The sequence below is a fragment of the Gnatocerus cornutus genome, chromosome 5, assembly GCF_029298725.1.
Source record: "Gnatocerus cornutus isolate USDA-ARS CGAHR chromosome 5, icGnaCorn1.1, whole genome shotgun sequence".
Lineage (NCBI taxonomy): Eukaryota > Metazoa > Arthropoda > Insecta > Coleoptera > Tenebrionidae > Gnatocerus > Gnatocerus cornutus.
This window is the reverse complement of record NC_142237.1, coordinates 19681345-19703276: the sequence shown is the minus strand read 5'-3', so window position 1 is coordinate 19703276 and position 21932 is coordinate 19681345. Positions and strand designations below refer to the sequence as shown.

At 39.3% G+C, this 21932-nt stretch overlaps 3 protein-coding genes across 8 annotated transcripts in view; 2 read left to right on the top strand and 1 right to left on the bottom strand.

Annotated features, from left to right (window-relative positions):
• The first annotated feature begins 334 nt into the window (after positions 1 to 334).
• On the top strand, positions 335 to 1411 carry LOC148175530 (transmembrane protein 256 homolog). Of its 2 annotated transcripts, none has more exons than XM_088037277.1 (3): positions 335 to 426; positions 738 to 1010; positions 1058 to 1411. In XM_088037277.1, the coding sequence occupies exons 1-3, from the start codon at positions 415 to 417 to the stop codon at positions 1199 to 1201; spliced, it is 429 nt and encodes a 142-aa protein (XP_087893403.1). In that variant the 5' UTR covers positions 335 to 414; the 3' UTR covers positions 1202 to 1411. The 2 variants fall into 2 exon arrangements, with proteins under 2 accessions (XP_087893403.1, XP_087893402.1); XM_088037276.1 differs by lacking the exon at positions 335 to 426 and adding an exon at positions 464 to 691.
• ctrip (E3 ubiquitin-protein ligase ctrip) lies at positions 1399 to 10981 on the bottom strand. Of its 2 annotated transcripts, none has more exons than XM_088037272.1 (17): positions 10866 to 10981; positions 10058 to 10284; positions 9684 to 10009; positions 8540 to 8889; positions 7752 to 7940; positions 7494 to 7706; positions 7251 to 7441; positions 6871 to 7059; positions 5594 to 6823; positions 4950 to 5546; positions 4429 to 4902; positions 4028 to 4382; positions 3803 to 3979; positions 2970 to 3757; positions 2730 to 2918; positions 2222 to 2681; positions 1399 to 2170 (listed from the first exon to the last, which is right to left on the bottom strand). In XM_088037272.1, the coding sequence occupies exons 2-17, from the start codon at positions 10196 to 10198 to the stop codon at positions 1974 to 1976; spliced, it is 6066 nt and encodes a 2021-aa protein (XP_087893398.1). In that variant the 5' UTR covers positions 10199 to 10284; positions 10866 to 10981; the 3' UTR covers positions 1399 to 1973. The 2 variants fall into 2 exon arrangements, with proteins under 2 accessions (XP_087893398.1, XP_087893397.1); XM_088037271.1 differs by lacking the exon at positions 10866 to 10981 and adding an exon at positions 10619 to 10841.
• Positions 10982 to 12066: 1085 nt separating this feature from the next.
• LOC148175528 (retinal guanylyl cyclase 2) overlaps positions 12067 to 21932 on the top strand; it is a 42462-nt gene continuing 32596 nt past the window's right edge. For all 4 annotated transcript variants that reach the window (XM_088035892.1, XM_088035891.1, XM_088035890.1 and 1 more), the window contains exons 1-4: positions 12067 to 12149; positions 13562 to 13822; positions 19727 to 19875; positions 19928 to 20051. In XM_088035892.1, the coding sequence (XP_087892018.1) occupies positions 13624 to 13822; positions 19727 to 19875; positions 19928 to 20051 (472 nt within the window). In that variant the 5' untranslated portion in view covers positions 12067 to 12149; positions 13562 to 13623. The remainder of the gene's footprint in view (positions 12150 to 13561; positions 13823 to 19726; positions 19876 to 19927; positions 20052 to 21932) is intronic.

Sequence of the window (21932 nt, the reverse complement as noted above, 5' to 3'; positions counted from 1 at the left end):
GCGTGTTGAAATGGCCTCCAGTACTTTGACCAGAGAACAAGAAGCTTTTCTCGAAGAATGTGCTCTTGAGTTCTCGGACAGATTTACAGACGCGGACTTGGAGTACAAGAAAATCTACGAGGCGGGGATCCCGGAGCCCCCCATAATGTGCCCCTGGTACGGACGTCCCCGCTTTAACAACAGGGACCGAGGGGACCGCTATAGTGACCGTAGAGACCACCGCCAGGACAATTACAACAGAGACAACAGAGACCACAGAGGCTCTTATTACAAAGAGCGAAGACATAGACCATATTGAAATGATTCGATTTCGTCCTAACCTACAATCTAGAGAACAGTCCAAGGTTGGCAGCACTGTTTTTTGCTTGACGTTTCTCATTGATAAAAATTTTATCGTTACGCGAGCACTCCACAATGCCACCAAAAGTGAGTACTTTTATCTGCATAACAATGACCACATTTCTATTTTGTATCGCTGCGTAATTAAATTATTTCACCTAACCATTGTTTTATTCAAACAAAAAGTCCCTAACCCGTCACTAGAAACAGCTGACTGTGTTGTCAAACTTGTCAAAATTGTTTGAGAATCTGTTTGTTTTGCGTCGGTGTTTTTGACATGGGGCTACACGAGTTCGTAAATTATGTCGTGTACGACAATCCCGTCTCAAAAGGAGTCAAATCCTTCGTAATCGTGAGTCTCCAAAACCGCTCGAACTTATAATAACTTTCTCTTCCAGCCCGATAAACTCACATCTCTTCCCGCACAAACCGTCACTGTAATCAATGAAAGCAAACCTCTGTGGAAGCTAGCCACCGAAAACGGCCCTTTTGTGCGCATCGCGGGGTTAATGGGGGCCTCGGCGGTCGCTTTGGGAGCGTACGGGGCCCATAGATCATACCCGAAAGACAGAGCCGACGAGTTGAAGCCGATTTTTGAGACTGGGAACAGATATCATTTTCTTCACACTATAGCACTGTTGGGGGTGCCACTTACCAGGAGTCCAAAGCTGGTGAGTTGCCTTAGGATCTGTAATAAAGAAGTAAATTGTTGTTTCAGAGCGGATCTTTGATCATTTTGGGGACGACGCTGTTTTCGGGGGCTTGCTACTATCACGCCTTCACTGGGGATAACAAATTCGGGAAGCTGGCGCCAGTGGGGGGCACCATACTGATTGTGGGGTGGCTCACGATGATTTTGTAATTATTTATATGTACGTTTATTACTGTACTAGTCATATAATTTACATCTTTGGTATTGGTTTTATTAAATTATCGTTTGTAAGATAAGTAAGGAATGTTGTTTTGAAGACGTGGGTCTACTGATTTCTAGATTTAGACTTAGGATTAAGAGAGTAGTTCTCTGTGGATTATGTTTTGAATGTGATAAATACACGTATCAGGGTTTGAAAAAGCTGAGTTTTATTGAAAAAAATACGGATCACGATGGGCAGTGGAAAAGGAACGTACATCGCAGATTAAACAAAGTTGTGGTTATGTATACAAATTTATTGAAACATATTTTGAAATTAAACTAATTTTGTTAATAACTGATCACTTCCAAGAGTGAGAACGGTAAATTATACATTTGGCAAATAGACCTTAACTTAGTTACGTCTTAACTGTTCGTTGTGACATCGTAGAACTACACTTGTGTTCATTGCACTCTCAGTCGTTGCCCCCTAAACCACTGCACTTGTTCGTCGCCGCTGAAACGTTCACTCACTCTACAAAATCAAAGTGATTAAACATAACAAAAACACATTGATTTCCAAAAGTAAACAAAAATATTTTAATATCACGAACGAAAAACACTGATTAGGTATAAATTAGAAAGTAAATAAAAGTACACCTCTCACCCATAACTGGGGGCTACATCTCAAGTATAATATCAAATATTCGAAACTTCTTGATGACTATAAATATAAAATACACTATTAAGAGTCACGATTTTATCAAACACCTCTTTTACAATTTTATGATAAATAGAAAGAATGTTGTCCTTCAGAAGCAGCTAAATGAAGTTTCGATCGCATCACTTCAATGCTTGTATAATCAGGTAATTTGAGGTAGTTAACACAAGTCATCACAGATGGGAGAAAATCATCAGGGTTCATGTTTGGTTCTAAAGTTTTCCGGACGACCGTTAAAGGGGGCGACAGCGCCTTGAACCCTGCAACACCAAAATCAATCTCGATCTACCAACGATTCTGTCTTGTCTTACCTCCAACGGGAAGTCTCGGGCTTCCGGTTAAAAACTGCACAAACATCCTCTGTTCCTCTCTGTCGTACGAACTAAGAACCTCAAACAGGAACCTGATTGCTCTTGAGTCTTGCGTATACCCATGATCTGGCTTGCAACATTCCATCAAACTCTTGATATCCCAGCCTGCGATCGAATCTCTTGGACTTCCACAAAACACTGCCTCCAGTTCTTCGGGTTGAAAAACTCGCAGATTCTGGAGAGGAAACACCGACTCGAAGCCTTCGCGTAAAGACTCCATTTGGCGGCTCACTCCTTCGACCAAAGTCCAGTGGGTGACCAACTTCACGTAGAGGTGCATGTTGTGGATGGTCAGGTGGGTTGATTTTCCGTTTTTCATTAGTTCCACGTTGTATCCCGGAAGAATAAAATCGATGCCAAGGTCGCTTATTGGACAACCATCAAATTCCAATTTCTCGATCTGAAACACACTCAATAATTTCTGTCTCGCCAGTGCTCCTCCTACCACCTCCTCTTCTTTCTCTTCCATGGTTAAATTAACGTCATTTAGGATCGCGTCGCGCTTTCTCACAATCTCGTGCATCTTCTTCAACGTCCTGTAGATATCTGGAGACACGAACTTGAGATCCGACAGGATGAGACAGTGTTCCTGTCCTAGCAGCCAACGGTAGAACGACAGCGAAAATGGAAGATCCAACTAAAACAATAAAAAATCGAATTATTTTCTCTTACTTTCGCACCGCCTTACCATCCTGGAATCCATGACGGCCTTCGCCATGAACTTTCCCAAGAACCGAAACTTGCTCTTCACCTTCGTGATCTGTCCCACTTTCGCCCCTTTTGGCAAAGGACACGGGAACAACCCAGCCGGACAGCTGACGTACTCTCCCAGACTCTCTGTGGCGTTCCACAACTCCAAATTACATTTCTGCAACTCCCTCGACACCAAAGCGTAAAATTCCAACGTTGGGCCTAATCCAGTGCCCACTTCATTCTCATACTGCACCTCCAACAGCGCCTTTGAAGACGCCAAATCCTGCATGACCTGCTCGGCTTGTTTCAAAATGTCCACACGTGATATGGTGCGTTTCCTGCGGTCCAATCGCGGGGTGACACGTTCTTGCGAATCACTGGAACTTAGTTCCGGAGACATGTCGAGGAGACGCTGAAGAGCGCGATCTCTGTCGAACGACGTCGCGTAGAACAACAATTGGCGAGTCTCAAACGGAAATAGGAAAGGACAAACTGAAGCGATTTGTTGGAGCCAGTTGGGCAAATTCCCGGTCATTATCACCAAGGGATCCTGGAGTTGTCTGCTCGCTTTTGCTGCAATCTTGCTGTTGAGGAACTCCGAGGACGGGATAATCGGGCGGTATTCCACGGAGGGATAAAGGGTGCTCCAGTAGAGATTGAGGGCGTTGAGAATTCGAAGGAGACACAGAACTTCTAAGGATGCATCTTGGATTGTTACCGATTCGGGAAGTTGTGTGGTCAAGAACGGGGTCAGCGGAGAATGGATGTGAGGGGTGACTCCCTCTGGAAAAGACAGTAGAAGAACAGTAGAGACACTCCTCAACTTACCGTTCCATAAGTCATCTCCTTTGCGTCGCGAAGTGCTCTTACTCGAAGATCCTTTTCCTTTTCGGCTCGAATGACTGGAACCAGCACTAGAAGAACTCGGTTTGCCTGATAAAGAGCCGTCTTCTTTCAAAGGTCGATAGTAAATTACATGTGTTTGGACCCAAATACCAACATTTCCTGAAAAACTCTCTCAACTAAAATCCCCCAGGCGCATTCCCAACTTACCTAAGGGAGTTTCGTTATCTGTATCGGTTTCGCTTTGGTCGTTACCATTATTACTAAACTGCCGAACCGCCTGGTACACTGTCATATTGTACGGTAAAACATTGTTGCCTATTAAGAACTGTAATTTATGTCTAGCTCCTGATTGCGATATGACAACTCCAGCTAATGTGTCATCAATATCATCGTCGGAGTCGCCGTCGTCGCTATCGGCACTATCTTTATCACGTAAACGTCCGTAGCCGCGGACGACCAAGTAGCGTTCAATTGCTTGCACCAAAGCCAGGGGGTCGATTTTCACCGTGCCCCCTTTCCACTGCTTCAAATTCGTGCAGTCGGGGTGACGTTGCAAATTGCACTGAAAAACAAACGAAATAATTTAAGAAATCTCCAATCACTCCCACCTTCAATTGATGCGTATTGAAAAACTTCAAAGCGCTCGTTCCGCCCCTGCCGGCTCCCGAGCTCGCGGGCAAATCGTGAACTTTGACCGGAAACTGTTCCAACTGTGAAACGCATCCGTTTAATTTAGCCACAAGGGCGCTCATCCACGTGGAGTTTAACTCGTTGACGATCGTGATGTTCGCTTCTAAGGGACACCCAGCGAAGACGTGCAACATAATTCTCAATCTTTGATCGCGATCGAAAGGACCGTCGACGTCGGCTAAATACACAAGCAACGACTTGATGAGACCAGAGTAGTTCACTTCGAAAGGCGACACATCAGATTCTATGAGGATTTCCCGGAGTTCTCTCAGCGCTTCGCCGCATTTGATAGTGGAAAGCTTCTCAATCGCGGTTTTGAGTCTAGTGATCACGTTGGTGGCTGGGTGATGGTCTTCCTCGTTCGCTGAGTAAGTGTCAATGAATTTCGAGGCCTGAAATAAACTGTAGAATGTGTTCGGAACTTTAATTCCCGCCCCACCTGTTCTCTGACCCAACTTCTTGTCTTCTCGCGATTCCCAGCGGTGATATGAGAGTTCGAAGCCGACTTTGTCAGACTGTTCAAAGTATCCTTGCTGTAGCTTCGATCGTGCGATGAATTCATAGTTCGTCCCCATCTCGCCGGATTCAGACTTTGAAGAAAGCTAGTTTTGGAGCTGGAGCCGGAGTATCGCGGTCTTGCAGAATTGCTGGGAGTTGAGTTACCCAACGACGCAGCTTTAGTGAATAAATCTTGCATTAATGAAGGCGAAATCGGTAAGTCTTCGTGGCGAGTCTTTGATCGGTTCGATACACCTGATCTTTTTGGTGGTCTCTTGCGTTTTAACACGTCACTTAAGCGAACGTGTGAGGGACTAGGCGACCGAGCGTCTGAATCTTGAACACGCTGTGTATCTGGCGTTGAAGTGTAAACAGTCGCTGTTAAAGGTGTTCCCAAGTGTGAACTAGCCGCTGAGCCGTTGGCAATGTGACTCGAACTACTCGAAGGCTGGGAGGCTCCAGGTTGAGTCTCGTTTAACGTGGAGGCGAACGACGTCGAACTGCAGCTGGATTTTGGGGGACTAACGCCTAGTGGGATCTGAAACGACAACTGTCTCGTAGGGTTTTTGCTGTGACAATAATTACCTCAGGATCCGCGAGTCGGTTAATCTGATGGATGACTCCCTCCCTTCTGAAGTGCACACCGAATTCTTCAGGTAACTTATTCATAAGAATTTCAGCCATTTGCAAGGCACCAACAACAATTCTTAAATCACTAGAAGCCATCATGCCGGCGATATGACTACTAACAACTTGATTCTTTAAAACGTCTTTGAGAAGTTCAGGACTGGCGTAATACACCATTCTCAATAAGGCTTTCAGACACTTACACCTAACAGCCGGTCCTGCACTAGAAGAATACACTTCGTACAACACCGAAAATAAAGAACGTATAAAAGCAGCCGCGAGTCCGCGTTCTTCGCGAAGACAAGCAACGCGGGCATCGCGTGTGGCTGAATTCGGACGACTTCCAGAATGCGACGGTTCCGTGGAGCCAGACTGCACGCTCGTCGGCGTGAAACGACGCTGCACAGGTCTAGAGGTTCCCGTGTCTTCATTGATTTGTTGCATGGAATGGAAATCAATGGTGTAGATGCGCCCCAAAGTATTAAGACTGACTTCATCGTCTCCGTTTAAGTGAGCGGCTTCAATTATGCGACTGTCAACGGCACCGTAAGCGTGCCAAAGACCTCTGTCATCGCGCCATTGCCACACTGGCTGATCTTTTGCTATATTCGATGGTCTCTCTAAAAGAGCATCCACGGCGAAAATGCCATCAGTAGGGAGTTTGGGCATCAGTTCGCCGATCAAAGCCGTGATTTCGAATTGTTCTTGTGGTTGCCGCGGTATCAGCTCGATTTCATCCTGATTCACTTCAGCTGAGCCGGTCAGCAAATACAGCAAAGTCTCGGCAATGTTCTGTTTGAGAAGAGTAAGAGCGAGATCAGGGCAGTTGGCGCACATCACCGACAGCATTCTTAAGACTGTGATAAACGTTCCGGTGCTGATAACAGGGGGAGTAACAACGAGCAGTTGCTGTAAATTCGTAAGGAGTTCGGTACTTGCAATTTCTTGCAGGCGAGCCGGTTCTAATTGGAAGCTATCCACCAATCTTGAGAACGCCAAACAAACGCTCTCGACGCATTTCTTGTCTTGTTGCGTCAAACGACTTGCTAACAGAGGCAATGACTCTTGAACATACTGAAATTCCTCCGATGTCAGATTGAGACAGCAGTTCGCTGTGATAGACAGGGCGTTGCGTTGGGCGTTGATCGAGAAGAAGTCCAAGAACATTAAACAAGCGGAGACCCCACGCTGCGATGAAACGTTGTAACATCAATAGAGTTGTACAAGTAACTTACCGCTTGCAAAATCGCTTTAGAATGTCGCCGTGACAGCATATCCAAAGCTGTGAGTGACTGTTCTGCGACATCCATGCATTGGATAACTTGTAATTTTTCTAAAAACACGGGAACAGCATCCACGACAATGGCGGATGATCTTGGAAGCGCCTCCATCATGTAAGTCAGAGCACGACAAGCGTGGTTCATCTAAAAAGAAGAAATGTCACCACCATCTTCAGTGTTACGAATTTAATTGTATACAATAGCATACACAGCCAGTTCAAGCTCAAAAACTGACTGCACCTGAATTGTAAATGCTCTGGGGCCGACAAATACGATGGTACAATTTTGTACCACCAAACGAATTGAAAGCCCTTCAGTCTCAACACAAAACTTACAATATCAAAATTATGCTCCATGCCTAAGAGCGTGATCAAAGCTTGGACTACTGGCTTGACCGGGAAACCTGTGAGAATCTCTTCGTTGCCCATTACCAGAACTTGACACATTTCTATGACGGCTTGGAGTTGCTGGCCCTCGTCGCCTGTAGCTTGTAATCCCGGGATAAGAGCCTGTGCTCTGGCCACAGCTGCAACAGACAAAGACTCAATGAGAATGTACATGAAGCCGTTTTTACGTACAGCTATTGGACCCCATGCTTCTGTGCAGTAAATGCTGCATCCGCGGCCCCAGCGCCCCGAAGAGATGTGGCGGAAGACCTCTAGCTTCTAACAGGGCCTGCAAACGACCAACTTCGCTGTCGTCACTCTCGGAGTCTGCTCCAGGTCCTGATGGCCCACCGCTTGACGGCATCGCCTGCGCGGCTTCTTGAGGAGAAGGCGGTTCTTCGGAAGCTACAAAACTCCAATAAACGACTGGTGGTATTTCGTGGTTTTTACCTGAGAGGCCGTTATTGGGTAAATCTGGTTGATCTGCGGCCATGGCTGCGGCAGCGTGAGGGGCAGGGGCCGTAAGGAGAGCCGGTGCAGCCGCCCCCACCTTATGCTGCCTCGCTGCTCGTCTCGAGCTGCTGCCGCTGCCACTTGCGCCGCTCGAGCTTGCACAGGAACCCGTTGTTGAGCTGTGCGCTAGAAAAAAGCAAAAAAACGTTTAGTTTTAACTGTAAAAACGCTTCAGCGATACCTAAAAGATCCATGACGTCAGATTACTTGGTAACATTGGTTTTATCGAATGCACATTGCAAATGTTATCTTTATTCAGCTTGTTTATCACGACAATCGCTGCGAGTGTTCTTCCACTAATTTCGCAGAGATTGTTGGTGACTCAAACTCCTTTGTTCTTTCAAAGGTTTCCCGCTGATTTTAGCCCTCTTACAGTAAACAATATTTAAGCGTTTTTAAATTGTAGTGATTAGACCAAAAAAAGTTAACGAATTTTTGCAGAGCTCTCACAATCTAAAGCCTGTTTTTGCTCCAACAATCTTATCTAAACTAGTTTCAAAGTTTAAACAACTTACATTTTATATCGCTGTAGTGAGTAAAGACTCCACGTTTCATTGAGAAATGTTTTCAAATTAAACTAATGGAAACACCGATCACTGTCATTGTCGATAATAACATTATCTTTATTAATTGTCGTTGATGATAAGGAACTTGGAAATAAACCAACAGCTAAATTATTCGTAATTTTTGATAAAAAAAGAAACATGAAACTATGACAAAATTACCTTTGCTATTCCGCGTGCTGCGTCTCAGCACTGCTCCACTCCTCGTCAGGCGAGAGGGCTCTTCCTCCTCGCGAGTAGTTGGCTGGCTGCTCGTCGCCCCCAGCGCTACAACTTCACGTTTTACTCTTCCACTCGTCGAATTTTTGGAATTACAACTGGACTCCGAAGGTTGGATGAAACTCTTACTGAGTCGATTACGAAGCGGATACTTGTGGAACTCTTCTGGACTTTTCTCGCGCTTTTCTTCGTCTCCGCTGTAACTGGGACTCCGCGACTTTCTGTTTTTATTGCGATCCGAACGTCTATGGTTATTTTTCTGTTTAGGAGACTCTTTAATATCCAATTTATATCTGAAAGACACCAATTTTGCATTTTCGCACTTAGTTCTTGTTAATTATAATTGTAACACTTTTTGTGACGCGATTATGTTGACACGGACAGTATCAACGATTTGGGAAGATACAGGGTGCTCTTGAAAGAAACTCACAGACAGTCTGTTTGATTTAAGAAAAAAGATACGTAAGGTTTCTTAATTTATTTTTCATTTCGATATTTTACGGTTGTGGTGTCTCGAAACCACACATAAACGTTTAATTAGTCTCTGGTTCATTTATGCCAACTTCAAAATAAATCAATATCTTGGCTGCGTAATTTCCGAGTCGCATTTCTAAGAATTCCAGTACAATATTAAAAAACGTTCACACTACAATGGTTTTGGAAATACTAGTGACCTAATTTGGGCTAACTTCTTACAGTGCTTGTAATAGTTGAAGAAGTTTAAATCTTAATTTAACACCTAAGACATAAATAAACGGCAAAAATTAGAAAAGTCTGAACCATCATCACCAGATCATGTTGAATCGCAGTTCCAATCTTAACATAAACCTAGAGACTTGTGTTTCAACCGGGAAATCAAATTAAGATCAACAGATCAATATTCATTTGAGCAATGACAGCTGGGGACAAGTGTCAAACTGATGCTTCTTTGAACACCTGTTATATTACTATGACCCCACGGAACGAGAAGGTTTTATTTTTTCCAATGTCAACGTTTTTTATGAAATTACTGTACGTTCCTTTGGAGATCTTTGTTTGAACTCACAAATGAAAATCCCTGAGTTTTGGTTCCCCCATGTTCGCATACCTAATCCTCAGCTTCCCTAGCCTTTGTGACGAAGTGGACTCTGCAGAATCCCACTGATCCTCTGACTGGTAACCAGACTGACTCTTCCTAACTTTCCTATGCCTAGACTTGGTAGAATTGAAACTATCTGAGCTTGTGGAAGGTTCTAGATTCTTGACCTCCGAGTAACTAGACCTATAGTTATTATTCCCCCTTTTCTTGTTCCTATGTCTAGTGACTTCAAACTCTTCGCTAGTTTCTTGTTTCCTGTGTTTCCTAGACGTTGAAGGTATTGCAAACTCGTCTTGTTCTGTAGTAGTAGTAGTGTCTGGATCGGTATTGTCCACCTGTAATGTGAGGCATGAGAAGAGGAAGTGAAACAATGCAAGATATACTTTTTTGGACTTGTGCGATCGTCTCGTTGCGTGGTCTTCTTGGGTGCGAAGGCGCTTGGCCTCGGGACGTGGCTGCGGGGGCAGCACACGCTTGCGGCGGCTTCTGCTGGCAGCAGCGTTCGCGTTAGCTGGATCTGCCATAGACGAAGCGTTCCAGACACCTCCACTTACCAGCGACACACATTCCCTTGTAATTCAGCGTGCTCTTTTTTTGTTATGTTTGTAAACTGAAAAAGTGAATTTTACACGTCGTGTGACATTGCCAAACCGATCAATTTGAAAATCTAACTTTGACAAATCAAATATTTGGTTTGAGTCATCAAGTTGTATAAATAAACAACTGAAAGAAATGTCAGTGTTTAAAAATTTCAGCTCTAGCCAGAATTTTCCAGGAACTAGAAATCGCAATTGTTAATTTCATGGACAAAGACACAGCTCGATTACATGGGCACAAATATGACATTGGATATCAAAATGCAATAAAACTATTAGTTGACTTTGGCTGTGCAGATGTTGAAACGGCCTTCGAGGTCGTAATTTGGGCTTCTCTGCATTACCTACCTATGATATGCATCATAACACTACTTTTTCTCCGCTCTTATCACCCTCAACTTACAAAAACGAATCCGAAATGAACAAATTTTGGGAGACACTGTCAAGTTTGCAGCACGGCTGCTCTGTAACCATATAACTAAAAAATCCCATTCACACAACCGAAAAATTCGCAGAACCTGTTCTGGCAAACCAGTTAGACCCTCAACACATCCAACTACTTTTACACGCTAAATACAATCAACACGAAACTTACAATTATTACAATTAAACTGCTACCCAAAATTCTTCACCATTCCATGGCGCACCATAATCGTTCTGTTTTAGTGTGATAAGCAAGTTTTACAATAATAAAAGCGAAGGGAACGCCATCTGTCGCTACCGTTACAAACTGTCTGGTGTAACTGTAATTTGAAAATGGATACCTTTTTTGTGGTTGGCAACCATGAAAGTTCTTTGTTTGAATTTTTATTAATTTTATTTAATTAGTCATGGAATGAATCAGTGATGATAAAATGGGAGTTTAATGACTCTGTAACTACGCAAATGAGAGATAAATGTTTGGAAATTTCCGTGGACACGTGGTGATACCACCACAGGAAACAAAATTGAACTACGGTTAGGACTGCAAAAAAAAGAAAGTAGTTGCGGTTAACTTCAGAGTAGTTTAATTACTTAAATAGACAGGTCCGGATTGAAATCATTTCGAGGTTTTATAAAGTTGTCTGAATACAAATTAAAATTGTAATTTCCCCTATTTCTATTGTCATTCTTTTTAGGTATATTAAAAATAAAAATGAATAAAAGTTTGAAAATTTGTCTTTATTTGTGGTCTAGAATCTCTAAATTTTATTGCTCTAGCATAAAAATTACAAGAATTACAGACTAGAATATGTAAAAAGTAAACGGTTCTTAATTTGTTCGTTCTTAAAATAAAATTTTCTAAAATTCGTCCTTTTTGCTCTATAATTTTCTAACTTGACAAAAATAGCGAGTCAAAAATCTGAACATGCATATTTTGATTAGTATTAACGAGATCTGTTTACTAATCAATTTCCTGAAGAAAGTTTAATTCCTCAAACCCTAGAGGGCGTCATATTTTATAATTACAAAAGTAATAAAACTTCGTCTGTTGGCAGGCGAAATTTTTCAAACAAAAACTAGCAAAAAAGCCCCCGATTCAAATTAGACTTTAGACTTTACAAAACTATAAACTCCGCCAGAGCACTGCCCATTCGAACACGTGAATTTTCCTCCGTTCGCTTTTAGGCGCATTCCCCCTATTTTTGCCGCAGATGTTCTCCACCCGATAATTTACTAAAATCCCTCCGGCCCCGAACCAAAAAACTGTTTGTCTTTTGCCCCCTTGCATACACTCAGCGGTGCCGTCACTGATCGTCAGAAGTGGGATGAATGCGATCGATGAGGCCGGTCCAGGCGTCACTGCTCTTTGCCGAGGCGCCGTCATCCCAGGCTTCCAGTTTAGTGTTCGGGATTCTGTCTCATGAGAGAGACGCCGACGCCGAGCGTCGTCCGTGAGGTAAGTCAACAACTCGTGTCGTAATAACTCTCTTTAGTTTTCTCGCTTTCGCTTCACTCGCAATTAATTCTAACTTCAAAACCACCGCCGAAAAAACATTTTACACGACTTTCTTGCGCAGAAAAATTTAAAAAAAAGTAAGATGAAACTGTCTCAATTACAGTGAAGGAAAAAGTGGGAAAAAGGATAACGAGAGAATGAGAAGGCGGTTATTTTTAGTGCTTTAATGTGGACATTACTGTACGGATTTGAGCGTTTTAATTTTACGGCCGCGTTAAATGACGGACACGATATAAATTAAAGCGGCTGTTGCGAATTTCCGTGTTTGTTCAAAAATTTCCATAATTTTGTAACGCTGTTTTGCAAAAAATGGAAAAAGAGCTAATTTGAGTATCGATTTAATTGTTTTCTACCATTGCTGGGAAGCACGAAATTAAAAATTTCGCGCCTGAAATGCCGAGAGCGCGAAATTTGAAAAGTTGGATAAATAAGAGACCAACTGAAATTTATTTATGGAGCAGAAAACTGCAATAAAACTGAAAAAAGTGGGTAAGGAGATAAATCATAAGGAAAGATTTCTTTTTCTTCTGGTGCCTCGCCGACAAATAGGTCACGAATAGAAAGGTTATTGGTCCACGTTTAGTGCCTAAATGGCATCGCATTCGTTTATCAGGTGTTTAATTTCAGATATTTTACTCTAATTCTATTTGAATTCGAGTAATAAAATAAATTTGAGTCGTCTGCAAATGCGAAAGGGAGCTCCGAGGATTTTCAAGAATTATTCTGATCTGCATCCGTTACTCCTTCTATTGCGCCCGTGCTACGAATTTAAATACGCAAAGCTGGGAGATGTTTCAAGTTTTCAAGCAGTTAATGTTGTATGCGTTTATTTCGAAGTGGATTGAAAAATAAAAGTGGCTAATTTCTCGTCAGACACATGTTTACCCGTCAGGTGCACAACTGACATTCTCTTAAACTTTGTTAGTCCCCAAACAGTTCGAAACTCGATTTGCTCTAAGATCTAAACTGTGGCGAACCCCTCCTAGTTACAACAATTCCAGTCGAAATTTCTCTCATTCACGAATAAATCTGTGAAATTAGATGTTATAACTTGACGAATATAGAACGTGCTTAAGTAGAAATTCCCCATCAAGTAGAAAATTGAAGAGATTCCAATTTAGTGTGAAATCCATACAGTTGTTCACGGACCGAAAACGAAAGTACAACTCGATTTTAAACTTGGTTTATTGCACCATCTTCGAAACAAATCTGATTTGCTAACTTTACGGTTGTATAGAGACCACGCAACTTAAACGAGTCGTAAATTTTTAAATCACCCGGCTTGTGCTCATTTTGACCAAAAATTCTTGTGTTTACCAATTCAATAAAGTGACGGATTATTCTCTTTCCAGCTACGTGACGATGAAATTCATTGTTCAGCCGCGCAATCACGTATCGGCCTAAGCGAAAATGCATGAGGCACCAGGTGCCATGCCTCGTTGAGGAGGGTGTCATGGCAGGCCTGCTGCTGCTGGGGTTGCTGGCCTGCGCCCCCGTGGCTTCTACCGAAATCCCTCTTCTTGTCCTTTCTGAACTCTGCTACTACCCGCTCAACATGGACTTGATCGATCAAGAACTGGGAAATGTTAGTCTGAAGATTCTGCCACCTGAAGGTAGGAAAAGTGCTCTGGTTGTGTAAAGTGGCGTGTATCGAACGCGAACGTTTAATTGTGTTACATTGCAACGTAATTTTATCTAAAGGGTTTGGCTTGGCGGTGATATAGATAACAGCTTTACATTTGTAATACAGGTATTGATCAGGCGGCGCTTCGCAACTAGTTTGATTATAAAAATTTTTGTTATTTTTCGAATAAATCACCGGATTTCTGAATCCAATCCTGTCTTGAATAAATTTCGAGTAGTTTTTTTAGAAAAATATTCATCTCGACTGAATAAATCATGTCTCTGGAATTACGATAGAAACATACAAACAGTAAACACGAGGGTACTGTTGAAGTCTTAATTATTAAGAATCCGGTCCTGTTTTTGGTAGTATTAAAAAAACAAAAGAAGAATGACACCTTGAGTGACATTTTGTCTGACAGATCTAACCTAAAATGGGTTTAAACGTCATTCATCGATTGACAGTCATGGCAACCAAGATCTCATTGAATGTCATGGTCATTCCGGTCTGATTCCTCTTATTTTAGCGACATCTTAATCACGAGAGTTCGGCGCTGTTCCAAAAAGGATCGGAATAAAATTAGGCACACTCTGTTTTCAAATTTAATTAAATTCGACCCTGAAAAGTACATAAAAATGACCCAAACCCTTGTGTCCATACGCAGTTTAATTCAACCCCTCTTAAGAAAACTCTGTAATATTAACCAACGCCCGGGCAGATTGCATTTACAGAACAAAATTAAATCATATATTTGCAGCACCTGAACCCGAGTCGGTAATGGAGTTTATTGTAATTCCAGCAAAGCTTTTGTAATTTTCAAAATAGTCCACTGAAACTGCGTTTGCTTTCGCTAAAAGATTTCAGCGCGCTGCTGGATTCTCCTTGTTTTATCTAAGTTGATTCTGATTGTATTTTATTCATTAAGAGTAAGGAGTGGTGGCCACATCCGACTCTCAGGTGATGAACTAATTACTGATATCGATCAAGAAAAGTAAGCCAGAAACTTCAATTAGTTCGAAACTAACGTTAATGGCGCTTTTAGAAACTCATAAATCATTTCGGATTCGTCTAATCTAAAAGTTAACGGAACTGTGTCACGTTATGGAGAGGATGATTTAAAACGAAACATGCTCCACTCAGGTGAGGAAATGGAACGTATTGTTCGTCCGAGATTCACTCAAGATCGAAGTTTGCACAAGTTAAACAACTCGATGAAATTTAAATGAGTCACGAGTCATTGTAGGAAAAATAGAAGTATGCGTCCATTTCTCTGATTAAAGCAACAATATCATGTTTAAATCCAGAATCAGATTTAGATAAATTGTAGTTAATTTAGATAAAGATCTAAATATCCCGGCGCATCCACCAAATTAATGTCTTATTTTAGTCGCCATAATTTGCTTGAGTCTCTTGAGATATGTAAATCTCTTTTAATTTCTAGTAAACTCCCCGAGAAACACGAGGCACTTTGAACCACAATATTGGAACATGTCAAGCTTTGCTCTCCATGCATACTCTTGAAATTTTTATGACGTGGATCAAAAAACTCATTAATTTTTCTTTAGGAAAACTGGAATAGAAATGAAACTATCTCGAGGAAATTACCGCTGTAAAATCTCTGATTCTTCCTTTTAACGGCAACTAACACATTTTTATCGTGGACTATGTTCATAACTCACACTCCGAATGCAATTTGGATCGTAAAAGACAACATGACAATAATGTTGAGCGCGTTTTGTTAAGAAACGTCGCGTTTAATTATTATTTAAACGTGCTGTTACTTCTTGTGTGGTTTATTAGTAGTTATTGATTTTGCCGGCAATAGTTCTAAAAAGGACGATGCGCAGCCAGTTGATGTTTATTTATGGTCACAGGGATCTCCATACCCATATTTACCGTTTCAATAAAAAATATGCATGATTTTTACACGTTTTAATACAGATAATGGAATTTTCGAAATGTTTACCATGAAAAACGATCCGATAATAGAATAATGTCGCGGTTTGTACCAAAGGTAATATCAATTTAGATAAAGGCGATCAATCGATAACGTCCATGTCAAATATGATATTAAACAAACATAATCTGCATGGAAATTTGAGATTTTCCTCGGTAATACGCAGCGATTATTTTCCATAATTTTGTTTTCGGAATCAGTGGGTAGCAGAACGAATTACAGTTTTTAAATCAATTAAAACGATGTGCGCTTTTAAAGTGAACAATAACAAACATGCTAATCCGATAAACTGGACTTTTATCGCGTCCAGCACTTGTATCTTTTGAAAATTACCAAATGGAACTATGACTATAATAGTAGAGCACCCAAGTGAATATTTTATTAGTGTTTACTTTGCTTCAATTTTACATACATTTGTTTCATATTTTATGCGAAAATAGCACGTTCTGTTTGTTTTATGGCATGTCTATTTTATTTAGTCATTAATTTTAAAAGTGGTGGAAGCGACGAAATGTTTTACTTTTACATTTAGCAAATGTAACAAGCCAAGGTTACTCAATTTTTTTAGGCAGTCACTTCAGGGACTATGAGCGGAGTAAATTATACGTCATTCTTCCTGCAGAGAATTTACTAATTTACAAAGGAGCAATCTTAGAAATTAGCAGTATACAGGGTCCGGCAACACTTGTGTCCACCCCCAAAATCGCCTTTAATTTTAAAGACAAAATTTTGAAAATTTGCATACGCTCACAGTTGACGAAGCTCTAGAAGCTGACAAAAAAAATTTGTTTTTTACCACGGTATGTTTGGCGTCGCGACGCCCAAGAAGTATAATTTTACGCGATTTTTGAGTTTTTGCAAAAATATTCGCGAATTCAAATTTTTTTCGACATAACTGTAACACAAATATTTCAGTTTTTGTTTTAAATCAAATACAAATTGTGTTTAAAATTTGAGAAAAAAACGCTGCTTTATCAAGTTAGTTTTCAAAATTATGACGGCGCAGTGGCAAACTACGTTTACACCAAAATTTCACAAGTCACTTCATTCACTTTTATAAAGGTTAATTTTGATTAACACTGGCATGTTGCACTTTATGAACACCAGAAATCGTTAATTAACTTAGACAAAGTGACAATTTCACCAAGTAAGACTTTTGTTACAATCTAAAGCGAGCCAAAAGATAGATGTCATTTGTGACACAAGATGTTGACAGATGGGTGTAAACGTAGTTAGCAGTTTTGACATAATGAAATTGGAAACTAACTTGATAAAACAGCATTTTTTTCTCAAATTTTGAAGACAATTTACATTGAATCTAAAATCACAACTGAGATATTTTAAACATATTTGTATTGAAAAAAAAATAAATTAGGGGTTGATATCACAAACCCTCACAATTACCTAAAAATTACATTGTTAAGGCGTCGCGACGCCAAAACTATCAGTGATAAAAAACAAATTTTTGCGTCAGCTTCTAGAGTTTTGTTAACTGTGAGCGTATGCAAATTTTGAAAATTTTATCTTTAAAATTAAAGATGATTTTGGGGGTGGACACAAGTGTTGCCGGACCCTGTATATTTGAAAAGGATAAGTTTGATGCCTGTAATGAATACATGTCAATTTTAATTAATACACGGTTTTACAAGCAACTGACAAGTTTTTTAGTAATTACAAATTATAATGATAAAAACTAAAGATCAGTTTACACAATAATTTAATTGAAATTAAGTTAATCCCGCAACTAATTTGATGATTACTGACATCATAAACGATCACATGTCACTTTACTATGAAGTTAAGTATTTAATTGAAATTTAAGGACAAAGTAAAAATTTCCAATTTTTTTTATTAAAAATTGTAGTTTTGGTAACTTTAGTGCTGGAGCAGTAAAATTTGGGAAGGTTACTACTTTAGACCTTTCTATTAATCGTATCAAATTGCAAAATTATGAAGCTAGAGGATTTTTTTTATCGATTTTTATTTTCAAGGCCAACAAATATTTTCAAGATTTTGTAAAAAAAATTGTAATTCTAGTAAATTTCACAATAAAACAACCTAATTTAAAAAGGTTGTTTTACTACTGATATGAATATTAAGGTGACTCGCGAATAACAAAAATCCGTTTTTTTGCCACTTTTTTTATTTAATTTTATTTTGTTATACATCAAACTGTGTACCTATGTTTTCATTTTGTGGGAAGGATGCTATGTTATAACTTTAGTTCACTTTTTTATAACAATATAAAATTATAGACATCAAGAGAGATAAATTTTAGAAACAATTCTAGAAATTTGCAGTATTTGAAAGGGATAAGTTTAATACCTGTAATGGATTCATGTCAATTTTGATTAATAGATGGTTCCACAAGCAACTGACAAGTTTTTTAGTAATTGCAGAATATAATGATAGAAACTAAGGGTTGTTTTACACAATAATTTAACTGAAATTAAGTTAATCCCGCACCTAATATGATAATTGGTGACATTTGATTGACAGAAAAACGATCACATGTCACATTAATCTGATGTTAAATAGTTAATTAAAATTAAAGGTTTAACTTAGCTTGTGTAACATAAAGTTATAATGAAATACCTGCTAATCTGCTCTGAAAATAACATAAACAAGTTTATTGCTGATTTTCTTACAATTTGATGACAATTTGACAAAAATTTTTGTTTGAATTAAGAAAGAAGTAAGAATTCCAGAAAAAAAATTAGCATTGCGTAACTTGAACCTGAAATTTGACGCATATAAAATATTCTTTGCAGTAAAAATGAGCTTTATTACCAGAGCCAGAGCTCATTACTGGTCAGCAGTTGGCAGCAGCCCTTAGTGGTTTTAATCGGTAACAATTGGCAGCAAATGTGTTTGACCTTGACGCAACTGTGGTATGCGTAGAAGCTAATCGTCTTTCACAACATTGTCAAAACTTGTTAAATCTCTATTAAAATCATTCTTTTGCAACAAATTTTTAATTAGTTATTGATTAATACACCCAACTTTGACAACGTGTTAACCTCAAAAATCGCTACATTCAATTTTCCCCTAATTTTCTCCCTAAGAAATAGAAAACCAGATTTACACCCAAGAATTCTCGAAAATTTACACTAGAGAGTGGACTAATAGCAATAAGCTGCACTTTACATTATTTTTCCTTCAGAGAATTTACCGATTTAAAAAGGAGCAATTTTAGACATCAGCAGGATTTGAAAGAGATAAGTTAAATGGATACAGCCATGAACACAAAATCTTACACGTCATTTTTCTGACGTTTCACTAATTTAAGTGTACATGTCTGTGCATTAAACGACCAATCACAAACCCACATTTTTAATTTGACGCCTACTAAAGATTCTCTACAGGAAAAATGAGCTTTAGTTTTTTGGAAAAATGGTGGATGCGCCGGAATATTTTATGCTACCAACTGAAGCTCTGTGAAATTTAACTGTCGCTTTTGTACACTTTTAATTGTGTAAACTTTTAGTGTGAGAAAATTGTGAGAAACCTTGAAAATGACATTTCTAGAAGACTTGTCTGGTTCCCAGTTTATGCGTGTTCATCAATTTCCCCAACATCCAATTAATTTTTAGTCATTTTCCAATATCCCCAATTTATTAGATTTTTTGTCCACATAACTCTTACAATAAAACCCCAACTTGAAATTAAAACCGTTTAACGGCAAATGAGAATTTACGAGTAAAAACTTTCACATTTCGCCGTCACATAAACTAGGCCATTCTTGCTATTTTGCAGATCGCAATGTTTGCAGCGTCTACAAAGCAGCTCGCAGCTAATACCCACAACATGTTTAATGGCGCTTTAAGCAATGTCAACCAAAAGCGTAAACATAAATACACTAAATTAATTTTTTTGGGGTTATTTTTAGTCCCATTATAATTCTGACAATGTTCCACCGATCTTTTTTTGTTTCAGATGTTTGCGAAGACCCTTCCAAGCTGCTGCACATATTATCAACAAGTACCGGACCCGTTTTAGGGTCTTTCAAGCCGGAATTTTGTTCACCTGCCAACCTAATCTCGAGTTTTTACAACACTACATTAGTGACGTGGAATTGTCCCAAGGTATAATTCAAGCTCTCGTTAACATAATTTAATTTTTCGCTCTTGTTCACAGGGTACAAGAGAGATCGATACGAGTCGTGATTTGAGACTCAGCCCCACAATTCCTACGATAACTAGAGGATTTGCGAGGGTTGTGGCTAACATGAAGTGGAAATCAGTCGCCATTCTAACAAGCAGTAAGTTAATACAAATTTGGATAGTTCGAGGCGTGTTAAAAATTCACGATTCCTAAAAGAGACTTTTCATGTGTTGTACATCACTGTCAAAGCGATCACGCTAAGGCCCAGAAGGCTAACACGGCGGATAAAAGCTTTGGATAATTTGAAGCGACGCGACGGAGTAGTAGAGTTTCAACGACCGTACAAATGCTAATTAAGAATAATATTTCAGCTATTATAACGCGGTGGGAGTTGTTGATTGTAAATTTTCCGTTTTCGAAGTTATTTAGCGGATAAGTGGAGAGAAAAACGGTAAAATGTGTGTAGATGCGACAAGATAATTCATCGCTTACTTAGAACTGGTAAATTTGTTCGGAACTCTGGCCATGTCGTGAAAAGTAATGAAACTTTTTCTTTTAGTTTTTTAGTTTTAATAGCTCTATCAAGATTGAAAAATGTTGCAATGGTAAAGTTTTTCAGAGCTTTGTGCTTTTACGTTCGACTTTATTATATTTTAATTATAATATTTAATAACTTAAGTTTACTCTTAAAAATAAGCGAAATCGACATCAGAAGTTTGGCCATAGTTTTAGTTATGAATTTTTGCGAAAATTTGCAAATTTCGACTGTAGAAAAATCAAAGAACTGTTTCTTATGTAAAAAATTGCGAGAAAAACGATGGCGCAAACCGCATCTCAATATCTGAAATAGTTTCCGAGATATCGAGCACGAATTGTTTTGAACCTTCAAAAATTTGGCCTCTGGTGACAACCCAAAACTTCAAACGACCATAACTCAGTTATTTATTGACAAATGTTAAAAATTCTCATGTTTTTGGATTCAGCGTGAAATTCTGCGTAAAATGAGCCCAGATTTGTTGAGCTTTCTTAATAAATAAACGAGGCATTGGCCAAAAACTGTTTTGGAAACATCATTTTAGGGTGATTTTCAATCAATGTTTTCAAAATGAAAACGACATTTAATAGCTTTGAATTATACATCAGTGGAAAAAGGAGCTCAAAATCTATCTACTGGCCAAATTTGAGATCTATCGGACAAATCGTTTACGAGTTATGTCCCAAAATAAAAAAAATGAAAAATTTTCATCGTTTGAGTCGGAATTTTTTTTCGCAAAAAATCGACTATCAAATTTTGAGCTTTTGATAACATTTTCTAATGTAAAATGAGCCGAGAAAAAAAATGGCGCAAACCGCATCTCAATATCTCGAATAGTTTTCGAGATATTTAACTTTAAAAATTACGAAAAATGAGAAAAATTGAAAATCAACTTTCCGAAACTTTGATCGGCCATAACTCAGTTATTTGTCCTCGGACGTGAATTTAAATTCCAGATTTGGAATCTGCGGAAAATTCTGCGTTCACTGATGTATAATAGCTCGAGTTTACTCTCAAAAATAAGCGAGATATCGATATGAGAAGTTTGGCATAGTTTTAATCATGAATTTTCGCGAAAATTTGCAAATTTTGACTTTTGGAAAATCTAAAAACGATTTCTTATGTAAAAAATCGCGAGAAAAACGATGCCGCAAACCGCATTCCAATATCTGGAAGAGTTTCCGAGATATCGAGCATGAATTGTTTCGAACCTTCGAAAATTTGACCCTCTGGCGACAACCCAAAATTTCAAACGGCCATAACTCGGTTATTTGTTGTTGGATCTGAATTTAAATTCCAGATTTGGATTCAGCGTGATATTCTGCGTAAAATGAGTCGAAATTTATTGAGTTTACCTACGAAATAAAGAAAGGATTGACTAAAAACTGTTTGGAAGTGGTCATTTTGGGGTGATTTTCAATCACTATTTTTAATGTAAAAACGACGTTTAATACCTTTGTATGATATATCATTTGAAAGAGGAGCTCGAAATCTATCTACTGG

Excerpts from the sequence above, each read along its gene's own strand:
- LOC148175530 (XM_088037276.1), top strand. The coding sequence starts at position 617 with ATGGGGCTACACGAGTTCGTAAATTATGTCGTGTACGACAATCCCGTC. Across the intron at positions 692-737 it reads GAGTCAAATCCTTCGTAATC|CCCGATAAACTCACATCTCT; the intron begins GTGAGTCTCCAA and ends TTTCTCTTCCAG. Across the intron at positions 1,011-1,057 it reads TTACCAGGAGTCCAAAGCTG|AGCGGATCTTTGATCATTTT; the intron begins GTGAGTTGCCTT and ends TTGTTGTTTCAG.
- ctrip (XM_088037272.1), bottom strand. The coding sequence starts at position 10,198 with ATGGCAGATCCAGCTAACGCGAACGCTGCTGCCAGCAGAAGCCGCCGC. Across the intron at positions 10,010-10,057 it reads GATCGCACAAGTCCAAAAAA|GTGGACAATACCGATCCAGA; the intron begins GTATATCTTGCA and ends CTCACATTACAG. Across the intron at positions 2,682-2,729 it reads TGGAAGAGAAAGAAGAGGAG|ATCGAGAAATTGGAATTTGA; the intron begins GTGGTAGGAGGA and ends AGTGTGTTTCAG.